This window comes from Vipera ursinii (genome assembly GCF_947247035.1).
Source record: "Vipera ursinii genome assembly, chromosome: 1".
NCBI lineage: Eukaryota > Metazoa > Chordata > Lepidosauria > Squamata > Viperidae > Vipera > Vipera ursinii.
In genome coordinates this window covers 350,735,133-350,754,350 of record NC_139512.1, presented here as the reverse complement: position 1 = coordinate 350,754,350, position 19,218 = coordinate 350,735,133, and the positions used below count along the sequence as shown (strand labels likewise).

General features: G+C 44.2%; 1 protein-coding gene across 2 annotated transcripts in view; it reads right to left on the bottom strand.

Moving 5' to 3' along the window:
• The window catches only part of HNF1B (HNF1 homeobox B), a gene marked incomplete at both ends in the record, with an annotated part of 97,326 nt that overhangs the window by 45,887 nt on the left and 32,221 nt on the right, over window positions 1-19,218 (bottom strand). Inside the window, 3 exons of one of the 2 annotated variants that reach the window (XM_083379760.1) lie at window positions 4,486-4,724; window positions 8,513-8,777; window positions 13,994-14,193. In XM_083379760.1, coding sequence (XP_083235886.1) covers window positions 4,486-4,724; window positions 8,513-8,777; window positions 13,994-14,193 — 704 coding nt within the window. The remainder of the gene's footprint in view (window positions 1-4,485; window positions 4,725-8,512; window positions 8,778-13,993; window positions 14,194-19,218) is intronic. The other variant, XM_083379761.1, reaches the window with a different exon arrangement.

Genomic DNA, 19,218 nt, shown 5'->3' with positions numbered 1-19,218 from the left:
CTCCTTCATGCACTGAGGTAATTAAGTCTGTCCAGACAATTGTTTGCAAGAACATCTAAACTCGGTCGATTAAATCCATTGTGTCCACACTGTTGAAAGAGTAAGAGATGAAGAGAAGGTCTATTCCTAGCACTGATTGGTTGCGGTGGCTCAAATGCCACTCACTATTGGCTGCTTGATACCATGAAGTCTTACCCGGAATCTTATGGTACAAATGCTCATTAGAAACCAGATAGAGCTACAAAATCCAGACAATCACTAAATGGCAGCAAAGGGGGCTGGAAAATTCACAATTCCTGCTATTGGTTTTGATTATGTAGATTTTTGAAGCCTACAGCATTAAGGGTAGGCACTTCCTAAAACTGGAGGACTCTTATGTCCAGAATTGTAGTTCTTTGCTCAGTTTGAGAGAGGGTGGGCCATCACAACCACCAAGAATGAACAAAGAACACAGAATAATAGATTTGGAAGGGGCCTCGGTGGTGGCTAATTGCTCTCACCATCAGGAAATGGAGAAGTTGCCACAAAGAGGAGGGGGTTCAACTTATTTTCCAAAGCACCAGAGAGAAGGACAAGAAACAATGGATGGAAACTAATCAAGGAGAGAAGCAACCTGGAGTTAAGGAGCAACTTCCTGACAGTGAGAACATTTAACCACTTGAACAGCTTGCCATCAGAGGTTGTGGGTGCTTCATCACAAGAAGTTTTTAAAAAGAGACTGGACAATCACTTGTCTGAAATAGAATAGGGTCTCCTGCTTGAGCAGAGGGTTGGAGCAGAAGACCTCCAAAGTCCCTATTCTGATTCTGATTCAGCTACGCTATTTCTTTAAAAAAATTCTCCTTAGTTCTAAGTTGCTTCTCTCCTTGATTAGTTTCCATCCATTGTTTCTTGTCTTGCCTTCAGGTGCTTTGGGAAATAGTTTGACCCCCTGAACTTTGTAGGAGTCCTTCAGATATTGAAACAGTGCCATCATGTCTCCCCTGGTCCTTCTTTTCACTAGACTAAGGTAAAGGTAAAGGTAAAGGTTCCCCCGCACATACGTGCTAGTCGTTTCCAACTCTAGGGGCCAGTGCTCATCTCCGTTTCAAAGCCGAAGAGCCAGCGCTTGTCCAAGGACGTCTCCGTGGTCGTGTGGCCGGCATGACTAGACGCCAAAGGTGCATGGAACGCTGTTATCTTCCCACCGTAGTAGTCCCTATTTTTCTACTTGCATTTTTACGTGCTTTTGAACTGCTAGGTTGGCAGAAGCTGGGACGAGTAACAGGCGCTCACTCTGCTACGCGGCACTCGGGATTCGACCCACCAAACTGCCGATCTTCTGATTGACAAGCTCAGCGTCCTAACCCACTGAGCCACTGTGTCCCTTTTTCACTAGACTAGACAAACACAATTCCTGTAACCATTCTTCATATGTTTTAGTCTCCACCCCACTAATCATTTTTGTTGCTTCTCTGCACTCTTTCCAGAGTCTCAACACCTTTTTTTACATTGTGGTGACCAGAACTGGATGCAATAGTCCAGGTGTGGTCTTACTAAGGCTTTGTAAAGTGCTACTAGAGCTTCATGTGATCTTGATTCTGTCTCTCTATTAATGGAAATGCAGCTGGTTAGGGGATGACTGGATGGTGTGTATTGTCGGAAGAGGGCCATTGTCTCACACCTCACTGAGCTGCCATAGGATAAAATAGTGTGACTGGAAGACAATATATGTCACTAAGCTCCTTGAAAGTGGGAGATAACAGTTACAAAGAAATAACAATGCAAACCAAGTTGTATTCTCCATTCCTTCTTATTTCTGCATTGTTTGGGTTGTAAAATGAACGTAGATAGGAAAATAGCCCCTTACAATCTCTTCCTTTCTAGACTGAAAACCTCAAATGTCACATTCTGTCATCATAGGAAAGCTGTTCCAGCCACTCAATCATCTTAGTTGATCTCCTCTCTAGCTCCACAGTCTCCTTTTGGAGGTGCAGTAGCTAAAAGTGCACGCAATACAGACATGGCTTATGACGGTAAGGGAGTCTACCCATTACATTTGTAAGTCATGATACAAAAATCATTAATGTCAATAGCACTTAGACTTATATACCACTTCATAGTTCTTCATTGCCCTCTCTAAGCAGTTTACAGAGTCCACCTGTGACCCCCAACAATCTCACTCCTCATTTTACTGACCTCAGAAGGATGGAAGGCAGAATTAACTTTGAGTCGGTCAGGATCGAACTCCTGGCAGTAGGCAGAGTTTGCCTACAATACTGCATTCTAACCACGGATCCACCATGGCTTCATTAAGTGAATGTCATGGTCCTTAAGCAAAACAATGGCTCAGCAGGGGCATGGTTTTGCTGAAAACCCGAAGGAAATGTTGGTTTTAGGAAAACTATCATAAAACGCGCTCGCGTGAACGTGAGACACTGCAAACAGCTATGAATGTGGTCACGTCACTGAATGCCCAAAGTTCAGTCACAAGATTGGGGGTGGGTGGGAGAAGAGGGCGAGTACAGCAACCATCAGAACCTCAGGTCCGTCATAACTTTGAGCAGTCAAAGTTGGTCATAGGTGGAGGGCTACCTGTATTCCAGATGTGGTCATACAACAAATGCCATATCTCTTCTCCCTAACATGCTGTTGGCTATTTTTGTAGCTGGCTGTTTTTATACAGCCTGTGTTGACTCTTCATTCAACTGTTTACCATTATGTCAAAATCTCTTTCTTCAACAATCACCGAAAAAGAAGGGAAACGTCAGAAGTTGGTTGGGGATACAATTTCCAAGAAAAACAACGATATCTTTAAGGGGGAAAAACTAAAGAGGAGAAGAAAGCTTCCGAGCTGGTGAACACCTCAGTAGAGAGAGAATGAACTAGAAATCATGGGTAGGCAACCTTGGCTCTTTTATGACTCGTGGACTTCAACTCCCAGAATTCCTGAGCCAGCATGGCTCAGCATGGAAACCTCTCCCTTTCTCCTCAGCATGGCTGGCTCAGGAATTCTGGGAGTTGAAGTCCACGAGTCATAAAAGAGCCAAGGTTGCCTACCCCCGAACTAGATGCTAGAACAGAGGTTCTCCACATAATAGAGGCAGTTCTCAACTTGCAACAGTTCATTTAGTGACTGTTCAAAGTTACAACAGCACTGAAAAAAGTGATGTATGACCAGTTTTTACACTTGTGACCGCTGCAGCATCCCCATGGTCACCTGATCAGAATTCGGATGCTTGGCAACTGGCTCATACCTATGATCGTTGCTGTGTCCTAAGGTCATGTGATCCCCTTTTGTGACCTTCTGACAATCAAAGTCAATGGAGAAGCCAGATTCACTTAACAATTGTGATACTCTCTACATGGGGCTGCCCTTGAAGACCACTCGGAGGCTTCAACTGGTGCAGAATGCGGCCGCGCGAGTTGTAATGGGGGTTTCCCGATACTCCCATGTAACACCTCTACTCCGCGAGCTCCATTGGCTTCCGGTTGCCCTCCGGGTGAAATTCAAGGTGCTGGTTATCACCTATAAAGCCCTACATGGCCTGGGTCCGGGATATTTGAGGGAACACCTGCTGCCGGCATCAAACGCCCTTCGCCCAGTGCGCTCCCACAGGGAGGGTCTGCTCAGGGTTCCGCCGGTGAGAGATTGCCGGCGGGTGACACCCAGGGATAGGGCCTTCTCAGTGGGAGCGCCTGCCCTGTGGAACCAGCTGCCGGTGGAGCTGAGGACTGCCCCCGACCTCCGATCATTCCGCCGGGGCCTGAAGACCTGGCTCTTCGAGCTCTCGGGCCCAGGCTGAGGAGAAAATTTTAACTGGGGTTTTTAAGTGTACAGGGTGAATTTAATATTTTTTAACTGGTTTTTAACTTTTGTATGTTTTGATTTTTAATTCCCTGTAAACCGCCCTGAGTCCTCAGGGAAAGGGCGGTATACAAATGTAATAAAATAAAATAAAAATAAAATAATACTATCTTAACAACTGCCATGATTCGCTTAACAACTGTGGCAAGAAAGGTTGTAAAATGAGGCAAAATTCACTTAACAACAGTCTTACTTAGCTTCATTTTGGTTGTAAGCTGAGGACTACCTGTACAGGTAGTTGTTAAATGATTCCCCCCCCCCCATTTTATGACCTTTCTTGCCACAGTTGTTAAGTTAGGAACATGGTTCTTGAGTGAATCTGGCTTCCCCCCCATTGACTTTGCTTGTCAGGTCACAAAAGGGGATCCCATCACCCTGGAACACGGCAGCCGTCATAAATGTGAGACAGTTGCCAGGCATCCGAATTTTGATCACGTGGCCATGGGGATGCTACAACAGTCGTAAGTACGAAAAACAGTCATGTCACTTTTTCCAGTGCCGTTGTAACTGTGAACGGTCACAAAATGAACTGCTGTATGTCGAGGACTGCCTGCAATGTGTTCTAGCATCTGCCCCTTGTAAAATGTGTAATCACGTCTGACCTCTTTTGCAAACAGGAGATACTAACTCTGACTTACCTGGCATTTTGCTGGGCGGAGAAGAGCTGGGTTGAGCATGGTGCGGTGACCCATGGGACAGCAAGAGGTTCATGGTGTGAGGCTGACCTGTACTGTAGGCATCCATTGCAAGCTTTTGCCGAAAAGCTTCTTCTTTCCTCCGGTTTGCAAACCAGTTGTAGACGCGGACTTCTGTGACCAGATTTGAACCCAAGCCGTGTGCTTTAGAGGGTGACACACCACGCTGGAGGCATTCTGCCCTAGAGGAGAGAATTAAGCAAATTCCTAGAGAAAGCTTGGTTGGACCCCTATGTTGGACTAACACAGGAGAAGAACTTGCTAAGAACATAACCAGGTTAAAAATTGGTCTAACTAGCTCAATATTAATAAGAATAGGATAGGATAGGATAGGATAGGATAGGATAGGATAGGATAGGATAGGATAGGATAGGATAGGATAGGGTAGGGTAGGGTAGGGTAGGGTAGGGTAGGGTAGGGTAGGGTAGGGTAGGGTAGACTAGACTAGACTAGACTAGACTAGACTAGACTAGACTAGACTAGACTAGACTAGAATAGAATAGAATAGAATAGAATAGAATAGAATAGAATAGAATAGAAATCTTTATTGTCACTTTAAATATACACTAATCAGCATACATTAAAATGAAATTTTGTTGCTGAGGAATTCTGGGAGTTGAAGTCCACAAGTCATAAAAGGGCCACGTTTGAAGACCCCTTATCTAAGAGATGATGCCCACATTAGGGTTTAACAACAGGCTCCAACAATGGCCAGATTCCCACAATACACTCAGCTGAAAATCACCCAAATCCCATTTTAAGCTACATTTTGTGCAAACCTAGCCTCATTTGACGCTAAGGACCACAGGCATTAAGCCAATTAAAGTATGCTAATTATTTAATGTTGCAAATCAATGTTGCAAGTATCAGATGAATTTAGCTGGAGAAATCAGTTTGACTGTGACTTTCACATTCTGACATTTGACTAGAAACATTTCTGAATTTCTTTTGGGTTTAAATCAGTGGAGAAAGTCACAAAAAGACCAAGATTGCAATAAATTCCAGAAAACAGATTTTTTTGTCTCTACCTGCTGCATTCCTCTCAGGCATAAGAGGAAGTTTAAGCATAAGTGTGAAGTTTAATTTACAGGCTGCTTTTCTTGCTGTTGATTCTGTCCTGCGTTGTGGGTATTTAAGATCCATCCTTTCTAAGGTAGTGGGATACCGGTACTTATTTACAACAGCTCATTTAATGACTTACAACAGTCCATTTAATGACCGCTCAAAGTTACAATGGCACTGAAAGAAGTGACTTAGGACATTTCTTCACACTTATGACCGTTGCAGCATCCCCATGGTCACATAATCAAAATTCAGATACTTGGCAACAGTCTCATATTTATGATGCTTGCAGTGTCCCGGGGTCATGTGATCCCCTTTTGCGACCTTCTGACAAGCAAAGTCAATGGGAAAACCAGATTCACTTAATAACCTCGTAACTAATTTAAGAACTGCAGTAATTCACTTAACAAATGTGGCGAGGAAAGTTGTAAAATGGGGCAAAATTCACTTAACAAATTTCTCACTTAACAACATAAATTGTTGGCTCAGTTGTGGTCATACGTTGAGGAGTACCTCTATCTCTGAGAAGATTAAATTCTAAACCCCTGCCCACAGCCAGGAGTTCGATCCTGACCAGCTCAAGGTTGACTCAGCCTTCCATCCTTCCAAGGTCGGTAAAATGAGGACCCAGATTGTTGGGGAGCAATAGGCTGACTCTGTAAACCATTTACAGGGGCTGTAAAGCACTGTGAAGCGGTATATAAGTCTATGTACTAAGTTTGGACCGTTTTGGGATCCTTTTATCAGGATTGTTTGATCAAGCAAAGCAGAGCAGGAATTTATTTTTTAAAAATGAACTTAAAAATAACATCCAGAAAACTCGAATGGAATCTCAAATAGATGGCAGCCAAATCATACGTGAATTAGAACTTGCAAGGAATGATTAAAAAAAAATGTTAAGATGACGGTTTTGACAAGTAGTTGAGGCTCACGTTTTTTTTTATCTGCGTGGTGGTGACACATATTAAAGGCGAGAGGGGTCAGCTACGTGATTGTGATTACCATCTTGACATTTTTTGACTCCCCCTACAAATGCCCCCCCCAAAAAAACCCCTTCCCTTACTAAAGGCATGTGGCCTCAATCTTAATCAAAGCTGGTCAAATTCATTTAATACAGGGATGTCAAACTCAATTTCATTGAGGGCCGCATCAGCATTGTGGTTGCCCTCAAGGGGCCGGGTGGGTGTGGCCTGGGTGGGCGTGGCCTACTGGGTGGGCGTGGCTAGAGTGCATATGGCCTACTGGGTGGGCGTGGCCAGCTCTACATTGTTCGCATCAAGGGTGCCTATGGGGGCCTGGGAAGGAGTGGGACAGATCTGAGGGTCTCTGGCAGAAGGAGGGTCTCTGGGCCAGGGCCAAGGCAGTGGGGGCCATTCCCTCACTGTTTCCAGGATGGTTTTGTGGGCCACATAAAACCACTTCGCCGGCCGAATCCGGCCCCCGGGCCTTGTGTTTGACATGTCTGATTTAATCAGTCCTTGCACTTACTTTATGGTACATTAGCTGCTTCTTTTAAAGCAGGACCTTTAAATCAGTTGCTCTAAGATGTGGAATAATCTCCTAGGCGATACACACACACACACACACACACACACACACACACAGTCCTCACACTTAACAACTATGAGTAGTGTGTATGGAGATTCTCAGTCATGCAGGTCATGGTTGTCCCAAAGGTGCTTTTTCAGGAGGCAACTGGACTTTCTTGTTTTTCTTTGAAGATGTTTCACTTTTCATCCAAGAAGCTTCTTCAGCTCTGACTTTCCCACCATCCAGTCAGAAGCTTCTTGGATGACAAGAGAAAAAAGAGGGAAAAAAGAAAGTCCAGTTGCCTCCTGAAAAAGCACCTTTGGGACAACTATGAGTAAGAGGTAGGTTTTGGCAAAACTCGTAAAATGCACTCATGTGATTGTGGGATGGTGCAAACAATCATAAATCTGGCTGTTTTGCCATGTGCCCAAAATTCAGTCACCTGACTCTGGAAGGAACCCAAATGTCTGAACTTTGGAACTAGGCCCTAGGTAGCCCTAAGGTAGATCCAGTGCGACTTCAAATGGTCTTATCATGTCAAGGATTAACTGTACTCAAAGCTTGCACAAATTGTGACCACCATATTGAACAAATTCAGTGAAGCAATTATTCTCTTGAATCTTGTTAAACTTCCATGGATGTTGGGAAACTGTCAGCTAGGCTGGAAGGAGGAGTCAAGTGAGGGCCTAGCTTAGAGTCCTTGCACAGCTGCAAGTGGTATAAACGTGACCTCCCCCAAGAACCACAAAGCCTATCTGGTCATTCCCAGGGGAAGGCAAGCAGTCTGGGGAGATTCTTGTAACATAGGTAGAAGCCAATAGAGTTGTTTACTTCAGCTATTTGCAAGTGAACAACTGATTGCTCGTGCGTGGTAGTGTTATGCTTCCTTTAATGGCAAGTGCAGACTCAAATTGTGCTGGCCTCTTACACACAGAGAGAGAGAGAAAGAGAGAGAGAGAAAGAGAGAGACAGAGAGAGAGAGAGAGAGAGAGAAAGACAGAGAGAGAGGGGAGGACAGAGAAAGATAGAGAAAGACAGAGAGAGACACAGAGAGAGAGAGAGAGAGAGAGAGAGGGACAGAGAAAGATAGAGAAAGACACAGAGGGAGAGAGACAAAGTGTGTGTGTGTGTGTGTGTGTGTGTGTGTGTGAGAGAGAGAGAGAGAGAGAGAGAGAGAGAGAGAGAGAGAGAGAGAGAGAGAGAGAATATTGTTTGCTTAGTTAGATGGTGAGGATAGCAGGGTTTTTTTCCTTTGACCCAGAACACGCTAGACCCTTCACACAATAGAGATTTTGGTTTAGAACAACAAAAGCTGCATTCTCTGCCAACAAGCTGGAGCGGCAGAAGGAAAAAAAATCTTTTGTCCAGAGTTTTTTACCTGTTGCATTCCTCTACCAAAGCTTCCCTCTCTTCCTTGCTGGGGTTCTTTTGCCGGTCGTAGGCCTGGTACAAGATCTGCTGGGAAGCAGGACCCCACTTAAAGCGATTGCGTCTCATCTTCTTGCTGGGTGTTTCAGCACAAGAGTCGTCTATCTGGCCCACACCCTGGTTTTGCTGGTTAAATTCTGGAAAGAGAAACAGCAGCTGATCTTGACTGCCTTTTTCTGTCATATTTCCAGAACCCTGGACTGTCTGGTTGAATTCTGAAAGAGAAAGGAGTAGATTTTTCATTGGGCCTGTTGGTCGGGCTGTGCAACACACACACCTGTAGGAAGAGAGTCAGTTGACTTTAAGGAATGTCTCGGGGCAAGAGAACCAGGTTTCTTTGCCTGTATGGTTGGGTTCAGTCAGAGGCCTTCAAACTTGGCCCTTTAATGACTTGTGGACTTCAACTCCCAGAAGTCCTCAGCCAGTGTGCTTGGCTGAGGAATTCTGGGAGTTGAAGTCCACAAGTCATAAAAGGGCCAAGTTTGAAGACCCCTGGGTTCAACCATCCGCTAGGCCAGGGTTCCCCAACCTGTGGCCTATTGGGAACTGGGCCACGGAAGAGGTGGGCCGTTGCACACGGGCGCTCACACAGCTCGATTTGCATGAGCGCCGGGCTGGCTCATGTGCACATGCACACACAGTGTGCCAGCCCATCGCTCACATGGCCCAGTTCCCCTCTCAGCTCCCCCCCCCAGTGGGGAGCCAAGCTGCAAAGGTTGGGACTGCTGCTCTAGGCCAGGGATCCCCAACCCCCGGTCTTTGGACTGGTACTAGGCCGCAGCATACCAGCAACTGGGCCACGCAAACAAGCAAAACCCCATCCACGAGATGCAGGCAGCACACAAAACCATACCCCCTCCTGTCCGCGGAAAAACCTCTCTCTGTGTAACCGGTCCCTGGTGCCTAAAAGGTTGGCAACCTCTACTCTAGCCTGTCTTTTCCATGCCTGTTTTTTAAGGTTGCACTATCTGGGGTGCAAAAATCTGGACCGTCATGAGATGGGAGCCAAGCATTAGAGGTTTCTACCTCTCTTTGGTTTTTCATCTAGAAGTTGTTTAGATTTTGTTGCCATGATGAGAGACGTTGGCAATTGCCTCAATAGGGGGATGACTTTCTCTCAGTGCAAACAAATGTCAACCAGGAAGCGAGCGGAAATAGCCACTGGAGTCTCGAAAAAGTCAATAAAGGGAGTCTTTGATTTACAACCATTCGTTTAGTGTTGAAATACTTATTCCAGCATGCCAAATTCAAGTAGGGGAGTCTGAATCCATGTGGTTGTTAAGTGAATCTGGCTTCCTCCATTGATTTTTACTTGTCAGAATTTGGCTGGGAAGGTTGCAAATGGCAATCACATGACCCCAAAACAGTGCAACTGTCATAAGTACATGCCTGTTGGCAAGCACAGAAATTTTGATCATGTGACTCCAGGGATGCTGCAATGGTCGTAAGTATGAGGGCTGGACATAAGTCACGTTTTCCAGTGCCATTGTAACTAGATCCCGTTTGGAATAATAATAATAATAATAATAATAATAATAATAATAATAATAATAATAATAATAATAATAATAATAAAAAGTTGGAAGGGACCTTGGAGATCATCTAGTACAACCCCCTGCTCAGGCAGGAGACCCTATACCATTTAATAATAATAATAATAATAATAATAATAATAATAATAATAATAATAATAAGAAGAAGAAGAAGAAGAAGAAGAAGAAGAAGAAGAAGAAGAAGAAGAAGAAGAAGAAGAAGAAGAAGAAGAAGAAGAAGAAGAAGAAGAAGAAGAAGAAGAAGAAGTTGGAAGGGACCTTGGAGGTCATCTAGTCCAACCCCCTGCTCAGGCAGGAATTTCAGACAAATGACTGTCCAATCTCTTCTTACAAACTTCCAGTGTTGGAGCATTCACAGCTTCTGGAGGCAGGTTGTTCCACTGATTAATTGTTCTTTCAGGAAATTTCTCCTTAGTTCTAGGTTGCTTCTCTCTTTGGTTACTTTAGTGACAGCAGGTTTGGTCTAGTGGTTAAGGCACCAGGCTAGAAAGCAGGGGACTGTGAGTTCAAGTCCTGCCGTAGCCACGAAAGCCAGCTGGATGACTTTGGGCCAATCACCAGGAGATTGAAAATTCTAGTCCCAGTTTAGGCTTGTAAGTGAGCTGGATGACTTTGGCCTGTCAGTCCAAATTTTGATCACATGACCGTCCATGGGGATGCTGTGACAATTGCCAGTGTGGGAGGACGAGTTGTAAGTTGCTTTTTCAGAGTTGTTATAACTTTGAATAGTCACTAAATGAATGGTTGTAAGTCAAGGACCACTGGAACTGTTTTACAGTTAAAAACTCTTAAGACTAACATATTAGAAAGGAAAACAGTGATCAAAAAATCTGCGATATTCTCCAGTGTTAGAGAGAAAGGGAAATCCACAACACAACAAACCAATAAAAACCACATAACACAGACTAATAAGCTGCCTTCAGTGATACTCTGAATGAATAATACAGAATGTCAGATTTGGTAAAAAAGCAAGCTCCTGTATAGAGAGTGAGAAACACCCATATGACTGTCTCTAATCATAACTTAGAGCAGGGGTCTTCAAACATGGCCCTTTTATGACTTGTGGACTTCAACTCCCAGAATTCCTCAGCCAGGCACCCCTGACCTAGAGCCATTTTGGTCTAGTGGTGAAGGCACCAGGCTAGAAACCAGGACACGGTGAGTTCTAGTTCTGCCTTTGGCAGGAAGCCATCTGGGCAGCCTTAGGCCAGTCAGTCTCCCTCAGCCCAAGGAAGGATACAAGGGTACATCACTTCTGAATTCTTGCCAAGTAAACTGCAGGGATTTTAAAAACTTATTTATTTGAACAATCTGGCCTGGTTTGATGGGTTTGGGGTTGGATCTAATTTTAACATAGTTTTAATCATTGTATTATATTGGGCATGATTATTTAATTCTTTTAACTTTTGTATTTATATTCTGATATTTATTGCCCTGTACACCGCCCTGAGTCCTTCGGGAGAAGGGTGGTATAAAAATTTAATAAAACTAATAAAATTTCACCAGGCACTTGCCAGGAGTCAACACTGAGTCAAAGACAGACAGACAGACAGACAGACACACACACACACACACACTTCAAATGGGAGAGAAAAGTATCAGCTGAATCTAAGAAAATGATTACAGGTAATCCTTGACTTACAATTGTTTGCTTAGTGGCTACAGTATTTGAAGTTACAACAGTAGCTGCCCAGAACTCACTCTCTCTCTCTCTCTCTCTCTCTCTCTCTCTCTCTCTCTCTCTCTCTCTCTCTCTCTCTCTCTCTCTCTCTCTCTCTCTCTCTCTCTCTCTCTCTCACACACACACACACACACACACACACACACACACACACACACACACGTCATGCGATCACATTTGAGGCACTCATCAACCAGACTGCATTTAGCATTGTTTGCAGAGTTTCAGTCATGTGACCGTGATTTAGGATCCTTTTGCCCGGAAACCAACCTTTTATCGGCAGTCCTCGACTTATCACAATTAATTTAGTGACTGTTCAAAGTTACAGTGGCTCTGATAAGTGACTTCTCTCCCTTCCCTTCTCTTCCCTTCCCTCCCTTCCTTATTCTCCTTCCTTCCCCCTCCCTTCCCTCCCCTCCCTCCCTTTCCTCCTTGTACTCTCCTTCCTTCCTTCCTTCCTTCCTTCCTTCCTTCCTTCCTTCCCTACTGTTCCCTTCCTCTTCCTTTTTCTCCTTCCTTACCCCTCCCTCCCTTCCTTTCCCTCCCTTTCCTCTTTGTATTTTCCTTCCTTCCTTCCTTCCTTCCTTTTCTTCCTTCCTTCCTTCCTTCCTTCCTTCCTTCCTTCCTTCCTTCCTTCCTTCCTTCCTTCCTTCCTTCCTTCCTTCTCTCTGCTTCCAATCTCTTCTTTCTCTCTGCCTGGCCTCTTCTCCCTTCCTTTCCCCTCCCCTCCCCTCTCCAACTGACCTAAGAATACCCCAGAGATTCAACAGAAAAGCTTCTTTGGGAAAAGAAAATTGCACTTGTGGGGGAAAGCTGACATTTCTAAATTCACCTTTTCTGCTGCTGATAAAAACCAAGAAGCTGGTTTACAAAAGGGAGGGGGGGAACTGGCTGGGAGGCGGAGAGCTGATACGTGCAACCCTACCTCAAACTCATCCATCAAAGCAGTGATAATTAGAGTATGCAACACCTTGTGGTATCTCACACTCCGCTTAAATCCTACACCATAAAAAAAAGTCAACAAGTTTATCTTGGGATGTGCAAGACTGTGGCCAGCTCACTGGATCACTTTGTCCTGACCACATTGTTCCCCCCAAGGAGAGCCAACTGCATTGCATTTGACACAATAGCCCATTCGGCTTTATCCATAATTTGGAGACAAATTTCTAAGAAGGAAATCTCCTTTCTACTATTCTGCAAGGTAGGAAAAGAAATAGGAAAAAGGATAGGGAGCAAATGACAGCTTCCAAAGTTAAACCATCTCTAAGTTACAAAGAATTGAGGGTCAGTTTGATGTACAGGTAATCCTCGATTTATGACAGTTCATTTAAATGTAACTTGGAAGTTACAACGGCACTGAAAAAACGTCACTTATAGCTATTTTTCACACTTATGACCATTGCAGCATTCCCAGGGCCATGTGATCAAAATTCAGACGCTTGGCAACTGGCTCATATTTATGACGGTGGCAGCACCCCAGAGTCATGTGATCCCCTTCTGCAAACCTCTGACAAAAAAATGCAATGGGGAAGCCAGATTCATCCCAAAACCATGTTATTGACTTAACAACTGCAGTGATCCTCTTAACAACTGTGGCGACAAAAGCCATAGAACGGGGCTAGGCTCACTTAACAACTGTGTTGCTTTGCAACAGAAATTTTGGGCGGTCGTAAGTCGGGGACTCCATGTAAAAGCAACTTCAGAGTTCAATTTTTGAGGACATCCATCGGAAGAGACTGACAGGGGATCTGTGCCCACAAATACGTAGAGGTAGTCCTCCACTTACGACAGTTCATTTAGTGACCATTCAGAGTTACAACAGCCCTGGAAAATGTGACATATGACCATTTTTCACACTTAACGACCGTTGCAGCATCCCCATGATCAAAGTTTGGACTTTTAGCAACTGGAATGTATTTAAGATGGTCACGGTGTCCTGGGATCATGTGATCAACTTTTGCAACCTTCTGACCAGCAACGTCAATGGGAAGCCAGATTCACTTAATGACCAGGTTACTAACTTAGCAACTGCAGTGGTTCATTTAACAACTGTGGCAAGAAAAGTCGTAAAATGGGGCAAAACCCGCTTAACACATGTCTCGCTTAACAACAGATATTTGGGGCTCAATTGTGGTCGTAAGTCAAGAACTATCTGTACAACATCCATCCCAACCTGTCAAACCGTAGTGCTACTTACGCCGGAGGATCTCTCTCTGTTTCCGGACATACCACGTATAGAGGGCTGCCCGCTTCTGCGTTTTCATCGGCGTCCCCTTGTTGAGATGCTGGGAAAGGTGCGACTGATTCAGTCCAGTGACATCCACCACCTCCCTTTGGGGGATGTTGTGTTGTTGCATGTAACCCTTGATCATCTTTGCAGCTCGCCAAGGGTCTTCACTAAAAGGAAGGAAAGAGTTCTAATTAGTGTTTAGTCAAGGAGAGATGTAGAAGGAACAGGACACTGAAGCATGTCAGACAACTGGAAAACTAGGAGGAGGGGATTAGAGACATGGAAGGGGAATTAAAGTTGCTTCTTCTATTCTTCCATCCATGAAAAGTATATGTGTGTGTGTGTGTGTGTGTGTGTGTGTGTGTGTGTGTGTGTGTGTGTGTGTGTACATTTATTTGAAAATGACTACAGAGTCATAGAATCAGAGACAGACACTTTGATCTAGTAGTGGTTAAGGCACCAGGCTAGGAACCAGGAGACTCTGAGTTCTAGTCCTGCTCCAGCCCTGAAAGCCTGCCAGGTAATCCTGGGCCAATCACCAGGAGACGGTGAGTTCTAGTTCTACTTTAGCACCTTGGAAAGAGAGCAGAGAAGAGCAACAAAGATGATTATGGGACTGGAGGCCAAAAACATATAAAGAACGGTTGCTGGAGTTGGGTATGTCTATTCTAGTGAAAAGAAGGACTAGGGGTGACATGATAGCCATTTTCCAATATCTGAAGGGCTGCTACAGAGAAGAGGGGATCAACCTATTCACCAAAGCACCTGAAGGGAGGACAAGAAGCAGTGAAAGGGAAATAATCAAAGAGAGAACTAAGGAAGAATTTCCTGACAGTCAGAACAATTAATCAGTGGAAAGACTTGCCTCCAGAAGTTGTGGGTGCTCCATCGCTAGAGGTTTTAAGAAGAAACTGGACAGCCATTTGTATGGATTGATATAGGGCAGGGGTAGGCAACCTCGGCTCTTTTATGACTCATGGACTTCAACTCCCAGAATTCCTGAGTCAGCACTCTGGGAGTTGAAGTCCATGAGTCATAAAAGAGCCGAGGTTGCCTACCCCTGGTATAGAGTTTCCTGCCTGAGTAGGGGGTTGGACTACAAGACCTCCAAGCTCCCTTCAAACTTAGTTATTCTGTTATTCTTAGCGATAAAAGCTAGTTGGGTGACTTTGGGCCAGTCCCTCTCAGCCCAACCCACCTCATAGGGTTGTTGTGGGGAAAATAAGAGGAAGAAGGTCCGTTGGATATGTTCCCCTTTGAGTTATTTGTAAATAAATAAATACATAAATGCATAAAAATAAAGGCAGAATACAAATGAATAAATATGGTTGGAAGGGACCTTGGAAGTCCTCTAATCTAACCCCTGCTCAGGGCAGAAGACCAGGCAAATTGTGGTCCAATCTTCAGTGACGGAGCACCCACACCTTCAGAAGGCAAGCTGTTTCACTGATTCCATGTCCTTGCTGTCAGGAAATTCCACTTTGGTTCCAGCTTCCACCCACTGTTTCTTGTCCTGCCTGCAGGTGCTCTGGGTAATAAATTATGAGGGCCTTGGAATAAAATTACTTACAACCTGTACTTGCACTTAAAACTCTTGCACCACCCCCACAATCATGGGATTGCAAGCCAGACAAATGCAAGCCAGCTCACATTTTATGACTGCTTGCAGCAGCCTGTGGTCACATGATTGCAATTTACAACCTGGTTTCCAGAAAAAAAAGCATCCATTTAGGAAGCTGGATTTGCTTAACAACCATATTATTTGTCTAACCATCATGATATCAACTGTTGTAAAATCAGATCCAACTGATTGCATGCAAAATAAACGTACAACAGAAATTATGGTCCCAGTTGTAGGAGATTACCTGTATAATGGAAGTTCATGGACAAAATCTATGTATGTCTAGATCTACTAAATCTGCTAATCTACTAAATCTAATTCTATTACATCTACTAAAATCTACAAAGATCTAGAATCTTACTATTCCTATGAATAATACTAGATCTAAGATCTAGCTCTGTTAAAAACTGCTAAGAGTCAATACCAACTTGATGGTGCATAATCTATCAGTGATGGAATCCACCATGAAGGACAAATTTATAATCTACAAACTCAGGGCACTAAAAGACAAAGCAAAGCAAAAATTCATTTGATATTGGTTAGAGTTTGTGCAGTGTGCAAGTCCTATTACAAAGTAATTTGGGTATTAAATTTTGTATCATTAAACATAGCACTACATGGATAAATGGCTTTAGATTTATGTCTCTAATTAAAATGAATATCAGTTAATTTTTATTAAACTAAATATTTAATTAAATAATTAAATTTAAATTTAATTAAATATTTAATTAATTTTTGTCTAACAAGTTGATGGGCCACCCAGCTCCATCATGGCTCTGTGCTGAGTACAGCATGAAAGAATAAAAATAAAATAATATAAACCAGGGAGGGAGGGAGGGAGGGAGGGGGGGAGGAAGGAAGGGAGGGAGGAAGGAAGGAAGGAAGGAAGGAAGGAAGAACATAGGAGGGGAACTGTTGGAGTGAGGAAGGCAGGAAGGGAGGCAAAAAGAAATGAAGGAGAAATAAAAGGGAAGAAAGACAGGAAAGGAAAGGAAAGGAAAGGAAAGGAAAGGAAAGGAAAGGAAAGGAAAGGAAAGGAAAGGAAAGGAAAGGAAAGGAAAGGAAAGGAAAGGAAAGGAAAGGGGGAAGGGAAGGGAAGAAGGAAAGGAAAGGAAAGGAAAGGAAAGGAAAGGAAAGGAAAGGAAAGGAAAGGAAAGGAAAGGAAAGGAAAGGAAAGGAAAGGAAAGGAAAGGAAAGGAAAGGAAAGGAAACCCAAATACCACACATACATCAATAATAAAAACCAACAACAGAATTTTATATTTGCAGCTTTTATTGAAATGCCTTAAAACAGGGGTGTCAAACTCAATTTCATGGAGGGCCGCATCAGCATTGTGGTTGCCCTCAAGGGGCCGGGTGGGTGTGGCCAGGGTGGGTGTGGCCTACTGGGTGGACGTGGCTAGAGTGCGTATGGCCTACTGGGTGGGTGTGGCCAGTTCTACATCATTCACATCAAGGGTGCCTATGGGGGCCTGGGCAGGAGTGGGACAGATCTGAGGGTCTCTGGCAGAAGGAGGGTCTCTGGGCCAGGGCCAAGGCAGTGGGGGCCGTTCCCTCACTGTTTCCAGGATGGCTTCGCGGGCCGCATGAAACCACTTCGCGGGCTGGATCTGGCCCCCGGGCCTTGTGTTTGACATGTCTGCCTTAAAATGAAGGCAAAGAGGCAAACATGCCTCCATCTCTGAGGAAGGGGACTAGTGCAGAGGTCCACAACTTTTTGGGCACCAGGGACCGGTTCTATGGAGAGAGGTTTTTTCGTGGACTGGAAGGGGTGTGGTTTTGTGTGCTGCCTGCATCTCGTGGATGGGGCTTTGCTTGTTTATGCAGACCAGTTGCTGGCACGCCACGGCCCCAGTACTGGTCCATGGACCGGGGATTGGGGACCCCTGGACTAGAGCACAGGTAGGCAAGCTGTATCCGGAGGCCTCCTGTGACCCCCAACCATCACTTTCAGCATCCCTGAAGCATCCCCACCTTTTCTATTTTTCCCTTTTGCTGTGGGGAGCCACGTGGATCAAGAGCCAAAAGGAAAAGTTTAAGGCTGTAATTTCACACTTCCGTTTCTCTCTCTCTCTCTCTCTCTCTCTCTCTCTCTCTAATCACCCCCAAAATTTAGTCCTACTTTCTCCATTAATGTCACAATTTCTGTGATTCATCACTTGACTGACACTCTAGGACAGGGGTAGGCAACCTTGGCTCTTTTATGACTCGTGGACTTCAACTCCCAGAATTCCTGAGCCAACATGGCTCAGCTTCGAAACCTCTCCCTTTCCCCTCAGCGTGGCTGGCTCAAGAATTCTGGGAGTTGAAGTCCATGAGTCATAAAAGACCCAAGGTTGCCTACCCCTGCTCTAGGAGGAGTGGCAAAGAAATCAAGGGTGTCTGATAGGTAGCCCCTTTTCTGAATAATACATTTTATTAAAAGCATAAACTTCCATGTGCTCAGGTAATACTGGGCATCATTTGTTTTTTGACTTCACTGAAGCTTTCTGAAGCAAAATACTACCTAAATATCTTTGTACATCCGTCCGTCCACCCATCCATCCATCCATCCATTGAAAGTATCTATTAACAGTCCATTTATCCATCTATCTAATTTAACTTCTATCAATCAACAGCATCATCTATCCATCTCTCTCTCTTTCTCTCTCTTTCAAATTTATTTGCTTCTTATCTCACCCTGGGGCTACTCTAGGCAGCCTGTAACAATAAAAAGGAAAAAATGAAAAGAATGTGAACAGAAGTAAGCTAATAGAGCAATAAAAATCAATGAAAAAGAACACAATATTTATAAAACTGTCATCTATCAAAAGTATATATTATCTATCCATCCATCCATCCATCCATCCATCCATCCATCCATCCATCATCAACAGTCTATCTATCTATCTATCTATCTATCTATCTATCTATCTATCTATCTATCTATCTATCTATCTATATCTATCTAGCTCCCAAACTTTCTAAGCATTGTTCTTAGCTAAATGAGAGGCAGCAACTATTTACTCCCAGTATCTGTCTTGCCATATAAGAATTAACTCAATTAATGCTCTGGCATCGTTTGTCACCTCCCACTCCCTCTCCCCAAAATGAGCAAACAAAATCTCCTGTCACAATGGATGTATTAGTCATCGATAGAGGCACAACATTCTTGTGTTGCTGTTGTTGCCACATATTAGTATGTCTGCTCTTCACTCAGCCATGTGTGGGCTCGGAGAGGAGATGGGAAGAAATGACAGGCCAGGTCCCCATCTGAGCACAAAACCAGGGTCAACACCTCCTGTGGCCCAGGTTAGACTGTGTCCTTTTTAAAAAAACACAATGGTTGCCTTTCTTGCATATAAGTAGTCAGTCCCCAACTTACAACAGTTCATTTGCAGTAGTCCTCGACTTGCAACAGTTCGCTTAGTGACTGTTTGAAGCTACAGCAAAACTGGAAAAAAAGTGACTTATAACCATTTTTTACACTTATGACCATTGCAGCATCCCCGTGATCACGTGATCAAAACTGAGGTGCTTGGCAACATTTATGATGGTTGCAGTGTCCCGGAGTCACATGATCTCCTTTTGC